This window comes from Cygnus olor, chromosome 14 (assembly GCF_009769625.2).
Source record: "Cygnus olor isolate bCygOlo1 chromosome 14, bCygOlo1.pri.v2, whole genome shotgun sequence".
Classification (NCBI taxonomy): domain Eukaryota; kingdom Metazoa; phylum Chordata; class Aves; order Anseriformes; family Anatidae; genus Cygnus; species Cygnus olor.
In genome coordinates, this window is record NC_049182.1 from 9,433,470 (window position 1) to 9,457,235 (window position 23,766).

General features: G+C 47.9%; 1 protein-coding gene across 8 annotated transcripts; it reads right to left on the minus strand.

Moving 5' to 3' along the window:
• Nucleotides 1-8,066: 8,066 nt before the first annotated feature.
• BRD8 (bromodomain containing 8) lies at nucleotides 8,067-23,677 on the minus strand. 8 transcript variants are annotated; one of them, XM_040573056.1, is made up of 22 exons: nucleotides 23,560-23,677; nucleotides 23,123-23,219; nucleotides 22,529-22,598; nucleotides 21,465-21,514; nucleotides 20,666-20,788; nucleotides 20,428-20,508; nucleotides 19,898-19,962; nucleotides 19,261-19,397; nucleotides 18,612-18,827; nucleotides 17,197-17,341; nucleotides 15,803-16,012; nucleotides 15,109-15,389; nucleotides 14,159-14,614; nucleotides 13,713-13,806; nucleotides 13,451-13,497; nucleotides 12,877-13,091; nucleotides 12,473-12,565; nucleotides 12,189-12,257; nucleotides 11,295-11,472; nucleotides 10,535-10,639; nucleotides 9,627-9,671; nucleotides 8,067-8,472 (listed from the first exon to the last, which is right to left on the minus strand). In XM_040573056.1, exons 1-22 carry the CDS (start codon nucleotides 23,645-23,647, stop codon nucleotides 8,413-8,415), a joined length of 2,925 nt encoding a protein of 974 aa, XP_040428990.1. In that variant the 5' UTR covers nucleotides 23,648-23,677; the 3' UTR covers nucleotides 8,067-8,412. The 8 variants fall into 8 exon arrangements, with proteins under 8 accessions (XP_040428990.1, XP_040428993.1, XP_040428992.1 ...); XM_040573055.1 differs by lacking the exon at nucleotides 8,067-8,472 and adding an exon at nucleotides 8,859-9,035; XM_040573059.1 differs by lacking the exon at nucleotides 18,612-18,827.
• Nucleotides 23,678-23,766: the final 89 nt, after the last annotated feature.

A 23,766-nucleotide genomic window follows, 5' to 3' on the forward strand; every position in this document is an offset into this window, starting at 1 on the left:
TTATGACCCACTTCTCCACTGAGAGTAAAACATCTGGGGAACGAGCACTGGATGAAGGGAGGACATTAACAGAGGCACATGCTTCCAATGTGGAGATAACAGACTGCTGGGCTGCAGAGCCTGAATCCCCCAAGCTCAGGCAGGGAGGGGTTACAGCTGCAGACGGTCTCTGCAAGGCCAGCAAAGGGCAGGCACAATGCATATCAGTCCCACAGGCACTGCCATTTCCAGGTCCTGATCACCCGGAGGGAGTTTTAATAAAATAAGTCAGTGGGAGAAGGTGATGACAGCCAAACTCTGCGGAACAGGAGGAAGGAGACAGTCCCAGTGGTGCTTTGGAAACCAGAGGCTGACCTCAACCCGTCTTTCCTGTTCCGAGTGCTGGGTGCCAGAGAAGACAGAAACAGAGAGAAATCAAGCAGTGAACAGCTCTTCCACAAACTCACCTCTTCACCACATCCCTGTATCCCGGGGCTTGTTTCTCTGACACTGCCTTCAGGAATGGGCCGCTGTATCTACAAGGACAAGCACAAATGACCTCTGCCTGCTTCCGAGCAGGGGGCCAAAGACAACACCGCAGCACGGGCTACTGCTGGCCTCTCCCTGCTTGCCACAAGGGGCACAGCCTGTTAGCGACTCCCCGTGCTGGGCGGCTGGCACAGCCAGGCAGGGGAGGAGGCTGAGCCCTTGCTGAAGCTGGCCCTGCCAGCTGTGTAGGAAGCAACATTTGGGCTTTGGCACATTCTGCAGAGGAAATAAATATGCAGTGTTCTCTCCGTTTTTACAGCGCCCAGCTGTTCTTCCTGCGAGGACAGCCAGAAGCAAAGCCACGGAGAGACGTGCCCGCCTGGGGTGGCTGTCGTGGAGGGAGCACAAGGCCCGTTGACACGGGAGGTGGCACTCAGGACAATGCTAATCCAACCCTGTGCCCCACGTACCTGTGACTGGCTATCATCTTCCAGATGGACAGGACGGTTCTTTTGAAGTGCGAATGCTGCATGGGGTTATCCCAACTCAGTTGCATCCTGCGGAAGGAATGTAGTGCCAGATCACCGTGCTCGAGCCAAAGGAGGAGGCAGCACTTCTGTTAGCACCTACCACATCCAGGTGGGTACAGCCCAGAGATCCTTTTCTGTAGCTACACAAAGCCTCTCAGGGTGACATGGCAGAAGTGTTCTGCATCTGAACGCACAGCCAACCATCAACCATGCAGGAAGATGCAGCGTGACAGGCAGCTGGCTGACAAGGGCTGAGCTGAGCTGACCAGCGTGATCAAGTCAGACAGAAAAGCTCACACTACTCTGACATTTAGAACTTTACTAAGGTGTTTTTCTATTCAGATTCCTATCCCATTAAACCACGGTATTCCTTCGAAAGGCAGCCCAGGTAATTGCACACATGGCAGAGCCTACCCATGACTGATACACCTGCCCTTGCCTCAAGGGCAATGGCAATACCTCTCTTAGGAGACGGACTGGACACTGCCTGATAAAGTCTGATGCCCACCCAGCTCATGGCAGACTTAGCTGCCTTGAAGACACATGAATTTTCTATTTAACCTCTTATTAATCACTACTCTTCTTACTTATGTACAGGATCAATGCCTAAAATGCTGGCAGACCCACAGAAATAGCACAAGTTACGTCCTTCCCTCCTGGTCTCCTTGGACATAGAACCTTCCTGGAGGTGACCTGTGCCATACGCTTGTTCTTACGTGAGACAAGGAAAACAACTGTTCCGCTTTACTTGCGAGAGAGCAGACTGAACCACTTACAGCTGCATGTTGGCAGGACTTGTGGCGCGCAGCACGGGGTCTGCAGAGGTGCCATCACTATCATCTTGGTCCTGGGCCTGATGAATCTCCTGTGCACGTGGCTCACCTAAAGCTTGATCTCCAGGTGCCTCTTGAGTCTTGGCCTGAAGAGCAGAGAGGAAAATGGAGATATGGCTAAAATGGCAGCCCATCACCTGATTCCTTCACACAGAAACCAGCCTGCTGCACATCCCCTGACTGCATCCAGTCCCAAATGGGAGCTAGTTCTCTCTGTATTACTCTGGAGGATGATGTTTGACCTTATTCAGATCTTCATTGTGCTGGCCAGGGCTCCAGTACCAGCTGGGTTTGATCTCCTGGCTCACAACCACCTCTGGCTAACACAAACATTGCGGAGCTGACTGGTGCCCAGAGGTGTGTCTGGTTTCTTTTCTGGGAAGAGTCATGGATGTACAGAGGGCAATCAGGATCTGAGGTAAGACTGCCTCAGGCTTGTTAAACCTCAAGACACAGAAAACAGGATCCCCAAGAGTACAACAGGACTGTTTCCTCAAAAACTCCCACATGAATATGACAGAGAACAGACTCAACCAGGAAGGAGAGTGGTGCTGTTGGTGCAGCGATTTGCTAACAAAACGGAGGGGGAGGTGCAGGGACAGAGGCATTCTGGAGGTCAGAAGTGGGATTATGTACAGGGACACCCAAGAATTCCTCAGCAGGAGATCTGAAGCATGGAGCAGACTCTCCAGCAGGAACACGGACACTGTGCTGGGCATGGCTTTGACCACTTGGCAGACCACGAGGGAACTGCTGGGAATAACCCTGCTCAGGCTGCGCAGGTGAACTGCGAGAACCTTGAAAGTAATTTCTGTCTCCAGTGTCTAAGAAACAAATGTGAGTGCAGGACTGAAAAACTGGGCACTGTTCTTCCACTGCTGTGGTGTTACAGCCTGTCCCAGCACCACCTCGCAGGCTGGTGGGAGCCCAGCACCCCCCAGACACAGGACTAGCACAAACCCAGGCTAAACAGCGCCTGCTTCCAAGACATGACGGTCTCCAGGGGCAGATGGTTACTGCTATTGCATCCACGTGGGCCTGAAACCAGCCAAGCTGCGTGCTGCATAACACAGCAATTAGAACAAACCAAGTATTCCAGTCTTGCCTTAAACCTGAGAGCAGGCTGCCAGCTCTCATGAGTCACCTTTGTGCTGCCAGGGAGCAATGCCTCCAACTCACATCTGAGGGTTTGATCTGTAACGAGCTTCCTGTTCATAAAGATTCATATCCATACATAACAAACATCCATCCTTCCCCTCATATACTTCTTTTGCATTCCACTCCCTGATGTCTCCTCCTCTGTGTCCCATCTCCCCAGCTGGAACGTGGGACTTCCCCATCTCTTCTAGAGCTGATTTCCTTTACTGCCTCTCATCTCTCATCAGAGGCTCTCCTAGGACCACCTCTCCCCTACCTCTCTTCCCAGGAGGTTTTCTTTCTCGTCTTCTGCCAGGACATGCAGATGACTTTCCTCTGCTCTTGAGACTACTGCCCCTGTGGTCTTTTCCTGGCATCTTACATCTTCCCCATCACCCTGCTTTCCAGAGCCAGAATAATCCCATGGAGTCTGAGCTGAATCTGTGCAGCTAATGCGGAGAGGTTCCATCAACTGGGTTACCTGCGACACAGAGATACACTGCTTCAAATTCTGAAGGCAAAAGGAAGAATAAATAAGCAGCACAAGTGCTATTTTTGCTTTCACTCACGAACGTCTTTCCATTTTTAGGAATCCTTGCAAAATCTTCTGATGAAGCCCTGTGTTGTTATTACAAGTGTCAGTTCGCTGACATCTCTGTGCTTTAGGGTGAGCTGTGTTTTGGCAAAGCAGCTGCCTGGCTGCAATGCCAGCTTTAAATGGGAGCAAGGGCTAGGCTTGGAACAGGGAGCAAGTTAACTCAGGGCATCTACACCTCCCCCAGAATATTTCTGTGTGTCAGGATGGTGGAGGCACTGAAAACTAGTATTTCAGGAAGGCCTAAGCTATGCAGCCCACTTTCCTGTCATCCAAACAGCCCTACCTCTGAGAAGAACTGGAGAAGACTTTCATCTTCACATTGCCTCTCTGCTTTTGGGTAGTCTTCGCTATCATCCTCCCAGAGAGGATCACTGAACTTCAGCCTGTAGTCTGCCTCTTGGCTGCTCTCCTCCAGCTTCCCCAAGGCCACCTCTTCGGTATTCCTCCAGCACCCCAGTTCCAGATCCAAGCTTGAATCCCAGCTGAGAACTGACTGGAAGTCGCTGTTCTTCTCTGAGTCGCTGGGAGACTCCGTCTCAGACCTGCACCACAGCCAGGAATGGCCCATCTGCAAACAAACGCAGAGACACAGCAATTTCTTTGTACCCTGCTCCAGAACTGCAAAGCCTACTTCATCTCCTGACCTGCTCAGAGAGCCAAAACATGGCAAGGACTCTGTGAGGCGAGCAACCTGCTCCTGAGCCCAAAATTCACGGCACAGGGCAGAGCTGTAGCTGTGCAGCCACACCAACTACCATTTCAGAGTAACCGAATTTCCATTTTCCAGTGCTTTCCCCGTGCTCGCCCCTTGCCTGGCAGCAGAGTGGGTACTCTGCTCAGGGGATACTGCGCTGGTTTGGAGCACGTGGCTGTGTCTGATGGCACCGTTAGGTGCTGAAGGCAGGGAGCAGCAAGCTCAAAACCACATCATGCTGGGGCCAGGAGCTGTTGACCGCTGTGGACAACCTGTGACTCCAAGGGCAGCTCACTGAGATTCCCTTTGCTGCCCCTTTTGCTGGTACATTGGAAACAACTTCTTACAGATACTACAGGAACCTGGGTTGGAAGTGACAGAGGTAATTTAACTGGGTGGCAGTATCTTGTGTGCCTGAGCCAGGAGCACTGCAGTGATGCACACTCAGAGGCTCACAGGGGACAGCTCTGCACACACGTCAGAAAATAAGAGTTAGCGTTCTCTTAAGATGGAAGAAACCACTCGTTTCACCTCTGCTTGTTAGTCTAAGTCTCTTCTGCTGCATGAGTCCCCTACAATTCCTCTGAAGTCTGGGGAATTGCTTGCAGGATCACCATAACAACAGCAAAGGGCTGTTAGAAAAATCTGCATCTTGCTACTGAACTACATGCTGCACCTATGGAGAGTTCTGTGCATTCATTAAAAATGTCTTTAGAGTTTTCAGTTAATTACGTACAACCTCATTTTTCCAGGGCTTTGCACAAACGCATTTCTCACTGACTTCCCTTTGCCTTCTCAGGACTGCCACCACGGCAGCAAACACAGCCTGCGGTGCCTAACTGGGAGAAATAAAGAATCCGCTGGCTTTGGGACGGGAAAACTCGTTTGCTTCTTTTATAAACATCCAGGCAGAGCCAGGACCTCGCAGGCCTCCCTTCTAAAGCCTCTTCCAAAGTTAACTTTAGCGGAAGCGAATAAAATTTGATGAGGCAGGAGATAATGCTGCCTGCTCTGGGCTTCCAGCTAAAGGAGTCGGGCAGACTGATCCCATCGGAGGAGTAACCGTGCCTAGAGCACTTCTCTGCACAATCAGCAGAGCTGGTTGCACACGCACAACCGGTCACCGCAGCTCAGCTGAGAAGCAAAAGCCTTAGGCTAGGGTAATCCCATCGCTTGCGATCATCCTTCTGTACTCCAGCGCAGAGGGATCAGCATTTTGAAATCAGGAGGCCTAGGTAACGTGGGCATAAGCACCGATTAAAAGGGGCTTTGACCTTACATTTGGTTTTACTAAATCCTGGAAGGCTCGAGATGTCAGAGAGCAGAGCAGCAGAAATATTGTAAGACAAGTGGGCTGAGCGAAGTAATTACAGCCTGCTTAGTTCCACACTGATTCTGTATGAAAAATAAGGGATGAGAAGGGACTCAATTTAACTTTTAATTAAGATCTTCCTTGCAGACTTTACGTAAGTTGCCAACAGGGAATCATTATCAAATGGGAAAGTTTTAGTTCACTTTGCAGAGATCAGATACTGCACAACTCCTGCTGATACAAGAAAAAGCTGTTAGAAATAAAGGTGACAGCCTTTAAAAGGAATTTACATGTCAAAACAAGGAAAATGATAAAAGCCCGAACTTTGGCAAATGAAATGTAGAATCCACAATGAAGTAGGCAAAAAAAGAAAAAAAAAAGATCAATTTGCTAAAGACATAAAAGCAAATAACAACAACAAACCTCGTCAAAAACATCAGAAGCAGCGAGCTGCCAGCTGATCAGTGGGGATGACGCACCACCAGTGCCAAACATCTCAGGGGAAAACAGGGCCAGTTGGAAAAACCAAATTAATCATCATTACCAGCAGCTGCCACAGAGGAGGACAGCAAAGTCAGAGAGACTTTCTCTTGGGACGGGTCCGAGGGACTGTTTGTGATTAAAGTGTCAACAGGGGAGGTTTTAGAGCAATTTGAGGGAGGCAGTAAGCCTTGGAACTACTTGGCATTCACTCATGAGTCCCTAAGAGGCTTAAACATAACATGACCAAACCTCTGCTGTGCAACCTGTCATTTAAATCAGCCATAGCACATGAAACACAAGGGGGCAATTGTTATTTCTGTCTGTGAAAAGGTGTACGGTGGGAGATGCAGCACAGTAAGTCCGAGCTCTAAACTAGACAGATTAGTGCAAAATATTACAAAGAACGGAGTTAGGAGTTGGAGCGTGAGATGGTGAATTTGGAAAGAGGCAACAGGGCTCTGAAGAGGAAACCAGTATCTTAAGAGTTCTGAAGATCTTAAATAACATCATTGCAGGCTATTGACATGTCACAGGGCAAGAGAAAAGGCTCTTTGAGGGAAAAAATACCTGGTTCAGAAAAGAAACCAAGGGTAGGAATGAACAGCAATACTTTCCATAAAAAAACAATCTACTAGTGGGCATAATAAAGGTCCTCCCATATGCTGCAACTTCAGTTGTTCAACACAAATCAGCAGAGGCGTTACACCAACGCTCTTAGTGGCCAGCAGTGAAAGGAGGTGGTGGTGACAAGTTGCACATAAATGTTTACTCCGTGAGGGTGGTAAGTGCTGAAACAAGTTGTCCAGAAAGGTTATGAAATCTCCATCCCTGCAGATTTTCAAAACTTGACTAGGCAAGACCCTAAGCAAGCTGATCTGCCTTCCAAGCTGGCCATGCACAGGGCAGCAGGTTGGACGAGCTGATTCTCAGAGAGCCTATCCAACTTAAACGAGTCCACAAAATACCAGAAAGCAAAGAACCCTGTAACTTTCTGTGCCACGAGCTTAACAACCTGTAATTTCTGGAGACTGAGGCCCATAAAATTTCAAATCAGAAATTTGTTTCCAAGTTCAGCAGCGAAGGACATTTAACCAGTAAGCAAACCTAAGGACTCCACATTTCTAGCATCAAATACAAAGCGACTCTTGGTGGAAATATACCTTACCTTCACCAAACAGGGGATGCAACACAGTGGGCACCACAAATTTCAACATTAAACTTATGAAAACCAACAGCTCTTACTAGATAAGGTAACAATCCCTCTGTAGTAATTGCAATGACTGTTTCTTGCAACTGGTGTGACAGAATGCTGAGCCCTGTACATGCTGCACAACAAAAGGTGTAGACAACCCCCAGCTGCTGCAAGTATCACAGAGGATCATGGTTTTTTGTTCTTTTCTCATGGAAGGGTACACGGGCAGAAAATGCACAAGTTCACAGGTCATATTAGCAGAAAAAAAAAATCAGGTAACTTGAAAGTTGTCAGAGGAAGCTTAAAACCCAGTCATCCAGGTTGCTGAGGAAAAGAACTGTTAACACCCATCCAAGAGAACCGGTTCAAAACTTCCGCTGTGAAACCAGGTAAGGACATGCCTACAGCAGCTGGAATCAGATTTTCAACCTAACTACCTTACCCCTTTCAAATCTCTGGGGAAAAATGTGGTACATCCAACACAATGTTCTGTTAAGGAAAGCTCCAGTGAGACTGTAGTACTTAACTTTCCGTGGTTAAGATGCCCTGTTTTGTAACAACACTGCCATATCCTTACACACACACTCACAGAGGGAACGTTCCCCTCCATCCAAGCACCGTGCAGCATTCTAATGATTAATGCATTGTCTCTGATGTCAAAGACCTGCAATGCATGTGTGCTCCAACGGGTAACTGGAAGTGCGTTGCGTTTGCAGGTGTTCAAGGCGTGTATGCACACTTGTACACAAGCAGGGTTCCTCCCTGCAGAGAGCTGTGATGCTCAGTACACTGCACACCGTACACTGGGTTTGTTTTTCCCCAGACTTTAATATACATACACATTTACACATCACTAGTAAAAATCTGTACACTTCACATTACAGTACATACGAGCCACCAGTTGCTAGCTAACACCAGAACACTGATGAAGCCCAAGACGACTGCCCTAGAACAGGCAGGGGGGCTAGTCTTCCCCTCCGAGGAAGTTTCTTTGGGTTACACATTCTGATGAGAAATTGCTTCCCAGAGTGTCAAGCCAAGAAGGTGGAACAGGTCCCAGAAATAGACCTGCAGCTTTTCTTCCTCCTCCAACAGCTTTAACAGCATCTTGCTTGCACTCCAGCTCCGGATGCCAGGTGCTGGGTTTTCTTATTTGTCCGCAGCATCATTTCTTCATCTTCATGTCTGCCTCGATGGCACAGCGACGCCCTCTGGTGCCTCCATCCTAGTCACAAGGCAAACAAAAGGACTGGCATTAGCAGAAATGAGTTATGCAACCCTAAACACAAAACACTTCCTCCAGCACATAGTGGTAAGGAATCGTGCATCTAGTAATAATACTTTTCATGCCTTCCGAACAGGAGAAAGGGAAGCTCTGACAGGAAGGCCTGGGGAGGCCTGTCTGCAGACCTACCTAAAGTTCACTCTGGACACAGCACAGGTGCTGGGATTTGCAGCATCTCTGTGCATTGCTGGCAGCCAGGAGAGACAGGCAACAAGGCTCTCACCAAAACAGATGCTTTTGGAGCCTGCACACTGCAGGCTTTCTCCTAAGTGACAGTTTCTAGCTTGGCTCTTAAGATGGAAAGAGGAAACTGCTGACTAACCTACCTTATCAGCTGCTGATCCCTATGGGAAGTGCTCCTCCAGTTGAGTGACCCTGGCACTAGCTCCCTAGCTTCTCCGCACAGCTCCTTTCCATGAGTAGAAGGCGAGCTGAGAGCTTCCTTTGATCCGCTGCCCTCTCCCTCTGGCTGACATGCTGACTCTCCCGGAGTACTCCTCTGTCTTTAGATATATGCGAGAGAAAAAAAAAAACTCTCCATCTTCCTCCCCTCTCTCCTCCCCGCAACTCAAAAGACTTGGGGTTTCCCAGAGGGAATACTTTCCAAACACTTCCAGATCACCAGAGGCACAGAGCAAGGTATTTCTGTGGAGTATCTTATTTGCTTTCTGGACCATGAATGATAAAGGAGTACACAGCTGATTCCCCACTTTCCCCAGACCCTTTGTACTGTCTTGAATGTGAAGAAGGGGCAGCTGTGTAAGCATGAGAGATGTCAGAACTACAGCACTGCACCACTTGGCGTGTCTTCCCACTTACATGGAAAGAAAGCAGGAGAGCAGTTGTGGAAAAAAGCAAAGGCAGATGACAAAACAAGAACGCTTGGAACCAGCAGAAAGACTGAAGCCCCACCCACTCACCCACGCTGAGAGGAAGGGACTAAGATGTTTCTTCTCTAGTGATCATGGTTGTACAGCCCCTATGTTAAACACACATTGCTGTGACGCTAAGGATGCTGTGACAGTGCAGTGATCACCCAGACAAGGAGCAGAGCACGCTGCCAGCAGTACTTGCTAGCGCCTTTCAATACTTACAAAGAGAGAGAGAAGGAAGGCAGGAGAGCCCATTGGGACACTGTCCTGTTAAAAGGCCAAAACAGAAGCACTCATCAGATAGGGAAATGCACACACCACATAGAAGCAATAAGCCCACACACGAGCATAGAGAAACATCTGCCCCATTCCCCTTCCTGCACGGCTTCAGTCTTATGCAGCAGGAACATATAAATGCACAAAAGAGGGATATGGCGAGAGTAAGAATGCTAGGAAAAGGATATTCCCTCCTCAACCATAGCAATGCCTGGACTACCAAACAATTGCTGCACTGTGCAATCAGCCATGCTCGCCAGGAGAACAAAGCAGGTAGCCCTTGCTGTTACAATGTTATGTATGCCAGCTGAGAGCATGTGAGGTCATGTAACCAAGTCTGGATGCATCTTTACAGAAGAAAAAAAAAAATCTACACTGCTATTAGTTCAGACCATCGTGGAAGTCAAAGGTTCCATGGTGTGTTTTAAACAGCAAACCAGACTGGAGTAATTCCCTGGTTCTAGGAACCTGACTTGGACGTGAAGAACATGGCAGAGGCTAGTCTTCCAGATCTCTACATTTTCACCTTCCTGCCATATCACACTTCTTCCGATAGTCTACTCATTTCCCTACAGTTTTAATATACTTGTTTTTAAAATCAGGGAACAAACACAGGGGTCACAGGAGTAACTCATGATTCTCAGACCTGCCTCTGGGATGACACACAGCTTCAGAGCTGAAATCTAATCAGTGGACACATTTAAAGAAAAATTCTGTTTGTTCACATGAAGATGTTGAAGCTATTTTGATCTCAAAAAAACATTCTGCACATCTTTGTTACGGGAACTTTTTGCAGTATCTTGAGACTCTCCAAAAGATACCAACTGCCCTTCTGCAGGGTGCAGCATTCTCACCTTCTCCGAAGCATCTTGCTTGCGAGTGGAGTCTCTCCCACGCAGGCTCTTTGCACTGATCCCTGACTCTGATGTTTGCATGATCAGTTGCGTGGCCAGAAATTGCTGCAGGAAAACCACACTCTGTTAAGATTCTCAAGCAAAACAAGCTCAGCTAGTGCTTGTCACTTAACTATCAAAAACCACAGGGCTGGGAATGATTGGGTCAGAGGCAGTTTCAGTTCCTTGTTTGCTGCTCAGAGTAAGTTCCCCCATTTACCTCAGAAGCCACAAGTCTGGAGGGACTATAAAAATCCATTGCAAACTGTGTTAGCCCTGGCTGTTGGGACATTCCACTTCGTAAGAAATTTTAAATAACACATATTCACAGGCCAGTTTCATATACACTTTAAGCCAGCACAGCCACCAAAAGAAGCAATCGCGTCCCCTGTCATTCACTGATCTTGTTGCTTGTTTCTGTTCCTGAACCACGCCCTGCTTCTTGCTGGCCTAAGCATATGTACATCCCCTGAAGGAAATTAGATTTGAAATTGGTCTGGGCTGAACCTAACTGACATTTTGCCGTGTTAGTTTTAACCCATCCACAATCCAGCTCACCACAAACACCTAGCACAAGAGAGATGCAGGAAAAACGGTGCTACTTCATTCAAAGACACTGTGAGTGAAAGTGTGGTCTTACATCCAGAAACGTTTCCTATACCTGCGGACCAAGGCAGATGCTCTGTTCTGCACTGCTCCTGGTCTCAGCTCAGTACTTTACCTGGATCTGCTCCAGGACATCTCGTTGCATCTCCACAGCCATGTGGTACACATCGTGGTCTGAGCTGTTGTACATAACTGCATTTTGAAACATCAGCATAATATCACGCTGGAACTCAGCTGTGGTTCGTATCAGCCCATTCTCAATGTTCTTTTTGATTGTAGATAAATCCATTGGCCTATGAAAAGAAATGCATTCAGCATAGCAACAGACATACGTACCTCTTTCCCCTCTCATTTGCGAGCAGCCTTGGGTCTGTGACATGTCTAATTAGATAATCTATTTAATTGGCAGAATATCTTCTCCCCCACATAGGCTGTGTTCCTGAGTTCCAAGGCCTCAAATCAGGAGACGCAAGCTGTCCAGCAGTTACCATAAATGGTGACAATACATAACAGATGCCTTGAGAGACATTTGCCTTCTCCAGGCATCGCTGAAGGAGATAATAGGGAACTCGAGCTGCAGCCATTGAACTGTTTACAGAGATTTCTGAGGCTAGCAGTGGATTCTGTTACCTCTCCCAGAAAAGTCCACTGTCTGAGACAGTAAAAGAGCTCATCAAAGTCTTTGGAGTCCCAAAGATTAAACCCTACCCCTAGACAGAAACTGAGAGAACCTGATGATAGTCACATACTACCTTACTGACAAAAAAATGTTCTGTGCAAGTCACCTTACTTCATTCAAGGACAGGGCTGGGTAAAGACTTGCGTCTATTACTGAAGATCTGAAGATGACTCTTTTCTTAGGGAAATCTGTTTCTGACTGGAAGATGCCAGAAGAAAAGTATTTTCCAAGTCTTGCAGTTTGAATTACAGATGAAGACTAGACCTTCCTGCCTGAAATTCCTACACAAATATACCAGAGATCTAATGACATGAGACTGCCGAGACTCACCTTTGCACAATACTGTGGTAGCCTGGTGCTATATCATCAGTCACAGGCTGGAGGAAGACATTAGCATACCTGCAGAGAGAAGGAATCTACTGAATGCCCTATCCTTGCTGATAAAGGAACAATCCTCGAATATTTGTTTCATGCTGTCATGTTTGTCTGCTATCAGTAACAATTTGATTCATCATCTCCCCGCAACAAGGCAGGTAAGCCTCAGAGGTGGGAGAGTACGGGCTTGTCTGGGATTATTTACTTCCTTCTGCCAATTCTCAAGGCATTAAACTCACCTGTGATTAGCTGCTGCTCTCCAAACTAGCATGATGGCTTTCTTCCAGATCTTCTGGGCCTGTATTGCTTCCTGATCCTCACTGCACACTGAGCTGAGAGAAAAAAAGAGTAAGACCTCCATCGTAAGTCTCCATACTGCCTTGGAGCAGAAACCTTAGTTTATTTTGCCTTTGCTGTGCCTACACTAACCCCTGCCAGAGACAGAAATAAAAAAAGGGACCTGGTACTATGGCGCTGTCTGCACACCACACTTGTGAGTAAGGAGAATCTAGTGCCAGACAAATCATCAAATTCCCCCTTTGGACTCACTCAGTCACCAAAACAGACATGAGAATCCTATGTTCCCTCCATAAAACAGCCTGGGATTTGCACCTGCATGGCTGAGACTTTCACAGATACTCACAACTGCGAGGAGGCCGGGCTGCTGGGGATGGAGTCGGCTAGCGTGTGCGACTGTAAAGGTGCGTTATGGACACTGAAGCCATCGTCGCTCTCACTCACAGGGGGTTCGTTATCCATCTCTGACAGATATCCCTCACCCTGATCTTCTTCTTTGGGCTCCTCCAAACTGGCGGCCTCACTGGCACCATCCTCATCATCCTCTTCACCCTGCCCATCCTGAAACACAGAGTTCATGAGTCTACACAGCCAACTACAGCAGCAACTCAGAGCCTCCAAAGAAACTATAGTTCAGAAAGTAAAGTGATTTTCTTACTACAGACAACATCATCTACAGGCACGTCCAGAAAATTCTGGTCACTATCCTGCCCTGCCTCCCACCACCCTAACATAAACACAGAAACATTTATACCTAGCTGAACAGGGCCTGAAGCAATCTCCCCTTTAGCTCCCGACCTCACACTGACGACTTCCCAGTGCAGAAAGCTGAAGCAGGCTTTGATTTTCAGCGGATAGGCGCCAGAAAGCAAGAATGAACCCCAAAGTACCCAGGATGAGTACAACCAATTCAGAATTACCTTCATCTGACTCCTAAACAGGGCTCGGGCTTCCTCCTTCATTGAGTCTGTAAAAGGAAGAAAAGCAGAAAGGTTATGATTCTCCAAAGCAGTCTTTCCTACAAAAGCTCCTGTACCAAAGCCTACTGTCCTGCAGTAATTACCACTATTCCTACACGTATCTTGTTTTCTCCCTCCTCCCCAAAACACCTGAACCAGATCACTGACATCTATCCAGCTAATAATGTTGCATGTAAAAGATTTCCTAGCTGAATTAAGTTACCTGACAGCTCAAATTTGTGCTGAACATCAGCCTGTGAGGAGTCTTCACTCACATTTGGGACTTGTGGAGGGGATGAATCATCATCAGGTGGGGTCTGGAGGGAAGAGAAATGCACAAATCTAGATGTTTGTGTCAGCTTACTTCAGTGAAGGTGTGGGCACATCTCACTCACCCTAACCTAACTCAAGGCAATGAAGTTCACTGAGCACCTTCCCAACAGCAATTCTGCACATGGGTGGTGGGAGATACATAAAGGCACTGCCTGAAGCAGAGAGCTTCCCTGCAGATCGAACAGATCAGCAGCATGACTCCCAAGGGAACAGCCAGCCACATTCATGGAAGGGTCACCTTCAGCCCAGCAGTCACCCTTCCTCTAAACTTTCCTGCCTGCCACAACTGCTCCTTTCCTTCCCCACACCAGTTCCAGGCAGCCTCTGCTCACATACCTCTGTCTTCACCGTGCTGTGCATCGTGTCTTCTCCCTTGGTCGATTCTATCTCAATTTCAGAACTCTCTCCTGCTGCCACAGCTGCTCTCTGATCCTCTTCTATCTCTTGACTCCTTAGCTCTGGTGTTTCTGTCACTCTTGCAGTTGCTGGTATGGTTTCCTCAGCGCCCAGCTGATTCTGCTCCTGCTCTGCAGGTTCTGTCTTTATTTCTGATCCCAGCTCTCCAATGCCCATTAGCTCTCGAATTCCCTTTGCCTCCGGCTCCTCACACTCCAGTCTCTCCTGCTTCACAGTCACAGACACTTGGGGTATCTGGGCCTGTTTCTCGTGCTCCTGACGAATTGGGTGTTCCCATGGGCCAGGCAGGGCCTGAGGGTCATCAGTATCTTCGCAAAAAGAAGACAGAGCAGCTTCAACAACTGCTGCATCCAGGACTTCGGGGTTGTCGTCTACCTTTATTGTCAAAACAAACAAACAGAAGTGCAGGCCAAGGTCAGAAAGAGGGATTAAAAAAAATAAATCAATGTTATTTGGTAACAAGCCAATTGTGGAAAATTTGGTGTAGTGGCTTTACAAAACCACCTTTAGCAGCCAGACTCCCACCACTCCCTGTGGAATTTCAGTTTCAGAAACTTGGCGCTCATGGAAAGTATGCTGCAAGCAGCGCTCACTTGTCTGCCAGGTCTGTGACCCAAACCCTACCCAACATGAGGAAGAAATTTCTTTCTGTACTATGAGTGAAGCACCAGGCTAATTGTGGCGGGCTACCAGCAGTAGTGTCATAGGGTCATTTCCTATCGACCTGGACAAGGACTGTGAAAATGAGCGATTTGCAATAGTTATTTCTTCCTCGTTTAAACTTATTAAATTGGCAAGCAGTAATCACTTGAGATTAACCTAACTTGATGAGGAGCAAAAGCTACTGGCCCTCTATTTTGCCTCTTTACCTTGTCCTCAATGATGGCTATGATATTTCCAACAGTATCAAAGTCCAGTTCTTCCCCTGTATAGGACACCGCAATATCCATCTTCTCAGCCAAATCCAGGTCTTCTTTCCCATCCATGCAGTGATCTTTGGAAGAGCCCGCAGCGCTGCCAGCCGCAGAACCCAGGCACTCTTTCTTGATGGAGTCAATGATCATGGATATTTCGCTGCTGTCCATGGACACCGTCACTGTATGGGAATCAGACACTGCCTCCATGGAAACACAGGCTTCGGGCTGGCTCACTGCGCAAGGATGAGCATGACAATCATAAGCAAATACCACAGTGGTTAAGACCAAGCACCAACTGCAAGCATCCCAGCTCCACCCACAACAGCATGACTTAGAAAAATAAAAGGCAAATATGGGTGACATGTTTGCTTTCCCACGGTAGAGACAAAGTGAGATTCCAGGCCTTGAATCAGCCCTTGAATCACAATCCATCAACATACCACTAGCACCCCCACCCAACAAATCCCATTTAAAGCCCACCTTCACCATCTGTTTACTCGAGAACTCAGCCGTAACCATTCTTTCAGAAAGGATGGTGAGTCTGAGGTGATAAAACGCCAGCTTAGAGCTTCCTGGGTGCTGAGCCCAAGGGAAGTTCTGCTTTCCAGCAGTGCATGACCTGTGAGTGCGTAGTTCAGGAACGCACCTGTGGCTACGCTTTCTGGAGCTGCAGCTGGTGGCACAACGGATGGTGCTGACAGCGTGGGCATCATGACAATTGTTGCCTGCGACACAGGCTCTACTGGGGGTGGCAGGAGCTTAGCTGGAGGTTCGCTGGCAACAGCGGAGAAGGAAGCAAGAGGTGAGGTGAACTGCGCAGGACCAGCTTCTAAAAGCCGGGAAAGCGTAGGAGCACCTAACAGAGAGTAGAAGGGAAAAGCACATGAGCAAGAAGCAGCCAACACCGACGTCCACAAAGCCAACGCTGGGCTCTTCAATGTCTGCTGGCTTCCTCTGGGAAAGTACCTAGAAATGGTCCCAAAAGCTATACGGAGAACCCGCACCAAAAATGCATGACTCTTTGGGGTGTGCAGTCTCAGACAGGATCATGCAGACTCTGGGACAGTGCCCAACGTAAGGGCCAGACAGGCTAAGCCACACATGCAGAGAGACACCCTCCTGAAGGCTCATTCCAATATAATTACAGGAAATCTGGAAACCAGTGCTGAGAGAGCCACACAAAGTAAGCCAAGACAAACAATCATGACAGGGGTGGAAGGGAGCAGAAGGAATCTCTTTGCAGGTCTTTCCTAAAGACTGCCTTTTATCAGAGGTTGCCACTCAGCTGTACCTTCCAGTCTGAATTTACTGAACCGCCTTGACCAAAGTAACTGGTCTTGGAGAACAGAGATGCGTAAGGAAAGTGAGATTATTCATTTAGAATTATATATGAATGGCGTAAAACCTCAGTGAGAGGCAACATGACTAACCCTTTGTTAGTGTGAGCTGAGAATAAACTTCATCTTAGGCAGGATGTTGTGAGAAGGTCCAGTGCAGAGACTCTGCATTGTTCCCTCTCACCCCGCCTATAGAACTTACTCCAGAACTCACAATCTACTGCAGTCTAATCCTCAACACACCCCTGAGCTAAAGCAAATGAGACAAATGAGGTCTTCATGTTCACAGGGAACTGAAATTTAGACAGATTAAGAATGAGACAATAGACCCAATTTTCCCCAGCTCCCTGTCAACTAGGCACCAAAATGCCCGGTATTAGCCAGTGTCAAACCCAGAAAACTAGACTGAATGGACCAGGGCCAAACCAAATCAGTTTCAGTCGTTTTAGATCAAGGCACTTTTCTTTCTCCTGTGAGAATTAGAGTCTTGTTAGGAGAAAGAAAGGGGAAAGGGACAGGGGTACAGAAATAGCAACAGAATTCATAAAGAAGCCCCCAAACCAGCCAGGGTAGATGTCCTTCATCTCTCTCCAAAGAGAATTCATAAAGCAGTCTGTGAAATTACGCCACGTAACTGTAAAATTGCTAAAGCCTCGAGTACTTCTGAGGGAAGAGCTGTACAGGGAGAGTCCTTGGGAGTTACCTGAAGCAGCAGGAGATGCAGGGACAGCACCAGGTGCCGACTGCATTTCCCCACTGTGCAGCACTGGGAGGACGCTTCCTACCTCCAGCAGGACTCCCGAGCTGTTCATGTGACCAGAAGCTACTGCCATTTCGTTTTCACCAACCTGCCAAAGGAAGACACAACTGAAGTTCCTGGAGATACGATCACATCAGTGATTTTCTGCCAGATATGCTCCTCCATGAATTTGTCCATCACTCACTGTCTCAGCATTTCTTTTTTGCTTTTTGTCCAGTCTAGTCCCTGCCTGAAGCCCCTTATGCAAGTGCAAGTGACAGTCTGAAACTAGTTAGTCTCCAGCTACAATACAGCTATGGTGCACACTTCCTTTAAGTTAAGCCAAATAGAAAATTTACTCTGCCTTAGTTCCTCTGTTCAAAGACCTTCCAACCTGTTACAGATACCAGTAGTGTTAGTGTCTCTACCCCTAAAACAGCAAAGAATTTTCCTTTATTTTTAGTTGAGGGAAACTGAAGCATCAAGATGGAGAGTAACTCTGTCAAGGTCACGGTGTAGACCTGCGACAGACCCTGAAGCAGATACAAACCAGCCCTGTCGATACAAAGAAAGCCCAAAGTCTTCCAAAGCCATTTTCTTTTCTTGTTATCTCATATCTTACATTGCAGCCTGCAAACACAGAACCCATGGAGCATTTACGCAAACTAACAGAGAAGACCCCACATATGACTTATTAAAAGAAGGTCAACAGCAATACACCTATTTCATCAGATGAGCACTAACACAGGGAATCAATATCACGCACAGGCTGAGGGCTGCAGTTTTCAGAACAGGGCTCTGAACAACGTCAGCGATGGTTGCCCTCCTCAGACTTCCACAGTCACTAACACCACAAGGGTTGATTCATCATCACAGCCATTTCCCTACTGTCTACAACCAGAAGACTGAAGCCCTTCAATATTGGTCATAAACTTATTAAAGGACTCCTTATTCCCTTCCTAAGACCCATTACGAATACTGAAACACAACTCCCTGCCAGGATGTAAACAAGAACTGTGAGCCCAAAGGAGAACTCAGCAAGAACACCTCCACAGAGACCAACGGGACGATGCCTACTAACACGCACCCGCAGTGAGAGCCATTTCCTCTAGCAAAGCCTGCAATTCCAACTCCTTATGACTGGAGAGAGCCAGTCCTATGTGCTGACTGACACCTGCAGCCCTGCACCCACAGTACTGTCTGGAAAGAGTCCCACCTCTGTGGCTTCACAGGGGTTACTAAATCTCTCAGATTTCTCTTCTGTTGAGATTCTCACAAAACTGTGTTTTTAAGAAGCCTTTGCGGCTCCCCCTTTTTCAGTGGGAGAGTCTGGAGCGGACTGTTTGTGTGCTTGCATACATGAGCAGAGAGCTCCATACCAGCCTGGGGCTTGTGGGCAGGAGACTGCCCTTCTTCAGCAGCTCTGAGAGCAGAGGGGAAGGAGGCGGAGTTGCTTTTTGTCCTAGCATCTTTTTCTGGGGTGAATCATCAGTGACTGGGGTCATGGGGGCATCCAGGGGAGCAGAGCCTGGAGGGGTGTCAGGGATTCCAATGAAGGAGGCAACTGGGGTGCTGGGCAATGTCCCTGGAGTGACCTGAGAAAGAGAAAAACCACACTGTTCAAAGCCACACTCCAACACACGGACTAGTCCCACTTGCTCCTTCCCCCAAGAGCATTGAGCCAGCACACCACAGCCACCTTCTCCATTCACTCGCTACACCTACTCCAGGCATTTGCTTTTACCCTTTCCCTGCCCTTTAGTGCCAATTCCCAGGCACACACAGAAGACTTCCTGGCCAACCCACTGAGGCCCCTACACAGCCTTTGATCCAGGCACCTGATGGTCACAGACAGGGAAGAGGACACGTATCTCGAGCAGCACTGTACATCAGCCACGCTACAGCACTACCACAACAAAAAGTCTGCAAAACAAGGCAAGGGCTTCTCCCCAGGCTGCTGTTCCATGATGTATGCAGAGCCCGTGTCCCAAGCTGCTCTTCCCCTCTTACCATGGGAAGTATTCTTACCCCCGGGCTGGCCTCATCCACAGCAGGCTGAGACAGATCTCCCAGAGCATAGTCTCCCCCTGGAGAGGTTGAACCTGCAGGGGAGCGAACCATCACACCCGTTAATCTTCGCGGTGGATTCTTAATGGCCTGACGAGCTGGAAGAAAACAGAAAAAAAAAAAGTGGGATTCCGCGATTCCATCCACCTTGGACAGTCCCTGAGAGTTACCTCTGACTTTGTCCTAAAGAACACTAAGAGAACAATTTATATTGCAGGAATTTCGCACATCACACTACACTCAGCTCACAAATAGTACTAGCAAGGGGTAATGCACTTTAATTTCACATCTTCCTAGCAGTGGGTATTCACCACATCCCACCATGGTAGGTTAGCTCACCAAGTTGCTCCAGAAACTATAAATGGATGAAGCATTCAGAACAAATCCTTCTTCCTCTTACAGATGCCTTTTCTGCAGAATTTGTTTCCTTATCAGAAGCCGCTGTATTCAGCTCTGAAGAGAATACAATCTTTCCCTCCAGTCCCTAGTGTCAAAGAATTCCTCCTGAACAGCTCTTAACAAGATGTAGTACTTCCCGAATGTTCTTACAAACATATGCACCTGTCTTTGAGGAGGAGTAAGCACATTTCCAGCTTACCCTGATAAGCAGCATCTGTAGCCTTCCTCTTGACTTCTGCCTCCTCCTCCTCCATTTTTTTCCTTCTGTAAACAGAACCAACTGTCACACAGTGTCCCACTGCCCCTTAGCTTCTCCTCCACAATCAGCTTACTGGCCCCTACCCCTTAATCTCCAGACAACAATGAACCGCCTCTGTGGACTCAGGCTCCATTTCTTTGAAGAGGGAAGCAGACTCAGAGGCCAGTCAGAGAATAACACATTTTGCAGGTTTCAGTTCCAGATGATTATCAAAACGGAGGAGGCAAGCACGATGTTGCAAGCCAGCACCAAGCTCTTTCTGAGAGCTGCCAAAAAGGTTGCACATAAGCTGGTGTCCCCCAGTCTAACTAGGACAACCCTCAGAGGCCAAAGCATCTGCCCAGCTGCCCTATCTGTCTCAGCTCAAAATGCATTGAGCAAAAGTAACACAAACACAAAGCCTAACACAAAGCATCAGGGAACTACAATCTCAGAAGAAAACATAACGTGGAAATAATTAAATAACGCACATCATAATCTCATTGCACAGCTCCTCCAGTCTGTTATCCATGTGTCCAGCCTGGATCAGCTCCGCATCCTTCTTGAGTTGCCTGTAAGCAGAAAATCTTCTTATGTACTCATCACTGAACAGTATGCACTGAGAAGCTCTTGTTCCATGCATTTTTACACCAAGCATTGCTCCACTTATGCAACTTTTTCAAGACAGGACTCTCAGGTACACCACAGCTTAATGCCTCTGCCACACACCTGTATTTCTCTTGTGTTTCTTTGATAATTTTCTTCAACTCCTCAACTCGTTCTGCAGTCAGTTTCCGCACAATAACATCTTCCACAGTTTCCACCACCTCTCCCTTCTCGCCACGTTTTCTCCTATAGAACAAGAGAAAAACAAAACAGTCATTAAACAGAAAACCCGAGTTTTCCTTCCATACCTGGCTGCTGCCTGTCTTTCATACCACATACACAAAACCAACCTCCTCTTCCAATTTCCCTTAAATAATACCGGAAAGCACAGTGCTCAAACAATCTGATCTGAAAAGTTTATCTAAATGTGTCCAGTTAAAGACTTCAGGAGTAGACCAAAGATGGAAGCCCACTACAACTCTCAACCTGAAAAACCCATCATTCATCTTCAGAGCCACAATAAAACATTTATTTTTCTCAGTAACTCTACGATGTCCTTTGTCCTGCAACTATACTGTTAAAGACCGTTCAGCACTAACATAAATAAACACTACTTTTAAATACCCTACCTTTAATTTCATTTGATGTGAAGTTCCAAAACAAAAGAGACAAGATAAAGAAATATGGAAAGCATGTTCTGAGAAATATTTTGGGCTTGCTTGCTAGCTGCTCTTCCCATTGAGCCAGCCTTCCACATCTGCCATACCCCAATCCCATTGTCCACCCAAGCCAGTTATTACAATTAAATTTCATCATTCCTGTACACTCCTCGTGGGGAAGAGCACTATCAAGTGCTTTGCTGTAGGAACTGACAAGTCCACCCAAAACTGCAGACTGCTCTTGCTTCCGACTTTGTACTTACTTAGGGGTCTCTGTAGTCTCCAAGAGCTCTGAATACTGAGATGCACAATGCTAAGAAGAAACAAAAAAAGTCAGAGGATACCAAAGAATAAGCATCAGCAAATGCCTATCAACGAAACCTACAGGGCACCTCCTCTTTCAGAGGTCTAACACTGTGTGAACATATCTGACAGTCTTCTCCACAGTTTTCCCCAAAGCTATAAGTTAGTGTTTGTCAAAATGAGGAGACATATTCACTCTTTTACTCTAGCACTGCCCGAGCTGATCTTCAAAACAAAGGTAAAGGAACAATTTAGAAATCAAAGAAACCAAACATGATTAGAAAAACTGTAGCTGCCTGCGAACATGAACCAAAAATATTTCAATGGGGAAGGTAGCATTATGTCAAGGTTAGGTTCATGCCTTAAGAGAACTAAGAAAATAGTAAGTAATGTTTAAAATAATAATAGTTATATATATAATACACACACAAAAAGATAAACGGACTCTGTTTATCTCTTTCTGGCCGTTATCTAACAAAAATCCCAGATGCTCGACCAAACAGCTGGACACACCAAAATACAAGGGCATCCACAAATCCCCATGGCAAAGAATTCCACAGCTCGATTATGTGCCTGATGCTGCACAGTCTCTTTTGTTTTGCTTTGAACCTGCCTCCTGTTAGTCTTACCTAATAGCCTCTAAATCTTGTATTGGACGGGGTACTGAACAATTAAGACTCATTCATCCTTGCCATGCCACTCCTGACTGTACCAACATCTGTTGTTTCTCGTTAGTCATCTCTTCCTTTTGTTGAAAGGTCCCACCTTACTTACTGCTCCCTTACAAGGAAGCTCTTTCAAGTCTCTGATCATCCTTCCCTTTTTCTTTACCTTACCCAACCTTATCCACAGCTCACTTAATCTGATTTGAACAAAATCAGTTTCTTTAAAAATTGACTTTGCTATTTTTTCAAACTTTTTTTTTTTTAACAGCAACAAAAAACTCCAACACCATCTTATGCAGTTGTCTTACACATCCCATCTAGAATTCATTTTCTCCAAGATTCACTTGCCAGTATCTTACCTTTTGGGAAAACCAGTCAGGTGGGCGGCCTGGCTCTGCAAAAGGCTTGATGGCTCTGCTGACTGAGACCCTACAGGAGAGAAATGGTGAGTCACTGCCTACTTTCTAACTGAACCAACATGCTGTGCAAATATGCTGACCTGTCCTGAAGTTCATCACAGAATAATCCCCACAAGCACAATGCATTTGCCATGATGGAGTTTTTTTTAAAGGATTGTTCAAATATAGCCCTTGTGCTCAAAAATATCTGCCTGCTCCTAAACTAACAGCTTCCCTCTATTGCTTTGAAAAGCAACTTTCCAGCTTCTGATGACACCGTTACTTTTCCACAAACAAACTTTTCTTTGGTGAGGCAGCAAAACAAAGCTGCAAGTGCAGCAGCGATGCAAAGCGATGCTTTGTTAAATGGATTTCTGGACCACAACTCACCTTCCCAATTTACGCACACGCTCTTTGCCCTAACTAATGTAGTTTTATGCGGCAGTTACAAAAGAAGCAAGCGGACTTCCAAGCCCCGTGTCTGATTCCTCCACCATTAACGCCTCCGCCTGTGCTGTGAACAGGGAGGCAGAGGCGCCGTGCCCGGGCCCTTACCAGTTCTGGTCGCCGCTGCGCATGACGGAGGAGGCCAGGCAGAGCTTCTCGCGGATGGACCAGGGCTCGGTGGGGCCGGCGCCCAGCAGCTTGTGCTCTGCGGGGAGACAGCCCAGCTCCGCACCCCGCCCGCGCGGCGGAGGCCACGCCCACCGCGCGACCACGCCCACCACCAGCCCCGCCCACCTCCGCTTAGCCCCTCCCCTCCCTCACTTTAGGCCCCTCCCCGTTGCCCCTCCCCTCCCCGTTAGCCCCTCCCCTCCCCGTTAGCCCCGCCCCCGTTAGCCTCGCCCCCTTCCCCACAGCGCCCCGCAGCGCCCCTCAGCCCCCCCCCGCCGCTCCCCCGCTCCCTCCCAGCCCCCTCCCGCCGCCCCCCCGTCCTCTCCTCCGCCGCCGCCCGCTCCCCGCCGCCCCTCTCGCTGCCCCCCCGCACTCACTGCCCGTCCCCGCCGCCATCTTCCCCGCCCGGCCCGAGCGCGCCGCAGGACGGAGCCGCGCGCACAGCCCGCCGGGAGGTGTGCGCATGCGCACGCCCTTACCCAACCCTCAGCGCGAGGAGAGGCCTCGCGGGCATAGGCCCCGCCCCTTCCTCCTCAACCGCCGGCTCTGATTGGCGGCCTCGCGGGCGCGGGCTCCCATTGGTG

Coding starts and splice junctions, on each gene's coding strand:
- BRD8 (XM_040573055.1), bottom strand. CDS start 23,647: ATGCGCACACCTCCCGGCGGGCTGTGCGCGCGGCTCCGTCCTGCGGCG. Junction 15,390..15,802: donor TCCAGAAAGCGTAGCCACAG/GTGCGTTCCTGA, acceptor ATCCTTGCGCAG/TGAGCCAGCCCGAAGCCTGT. Junction 13,092..13,450: donor TGTTTAGGAGTCAGATGAAG/GTAATTCTGAAT, acceptor TCTGTGTTTCAG/GATGGGCAGGGTGAAGAGGA.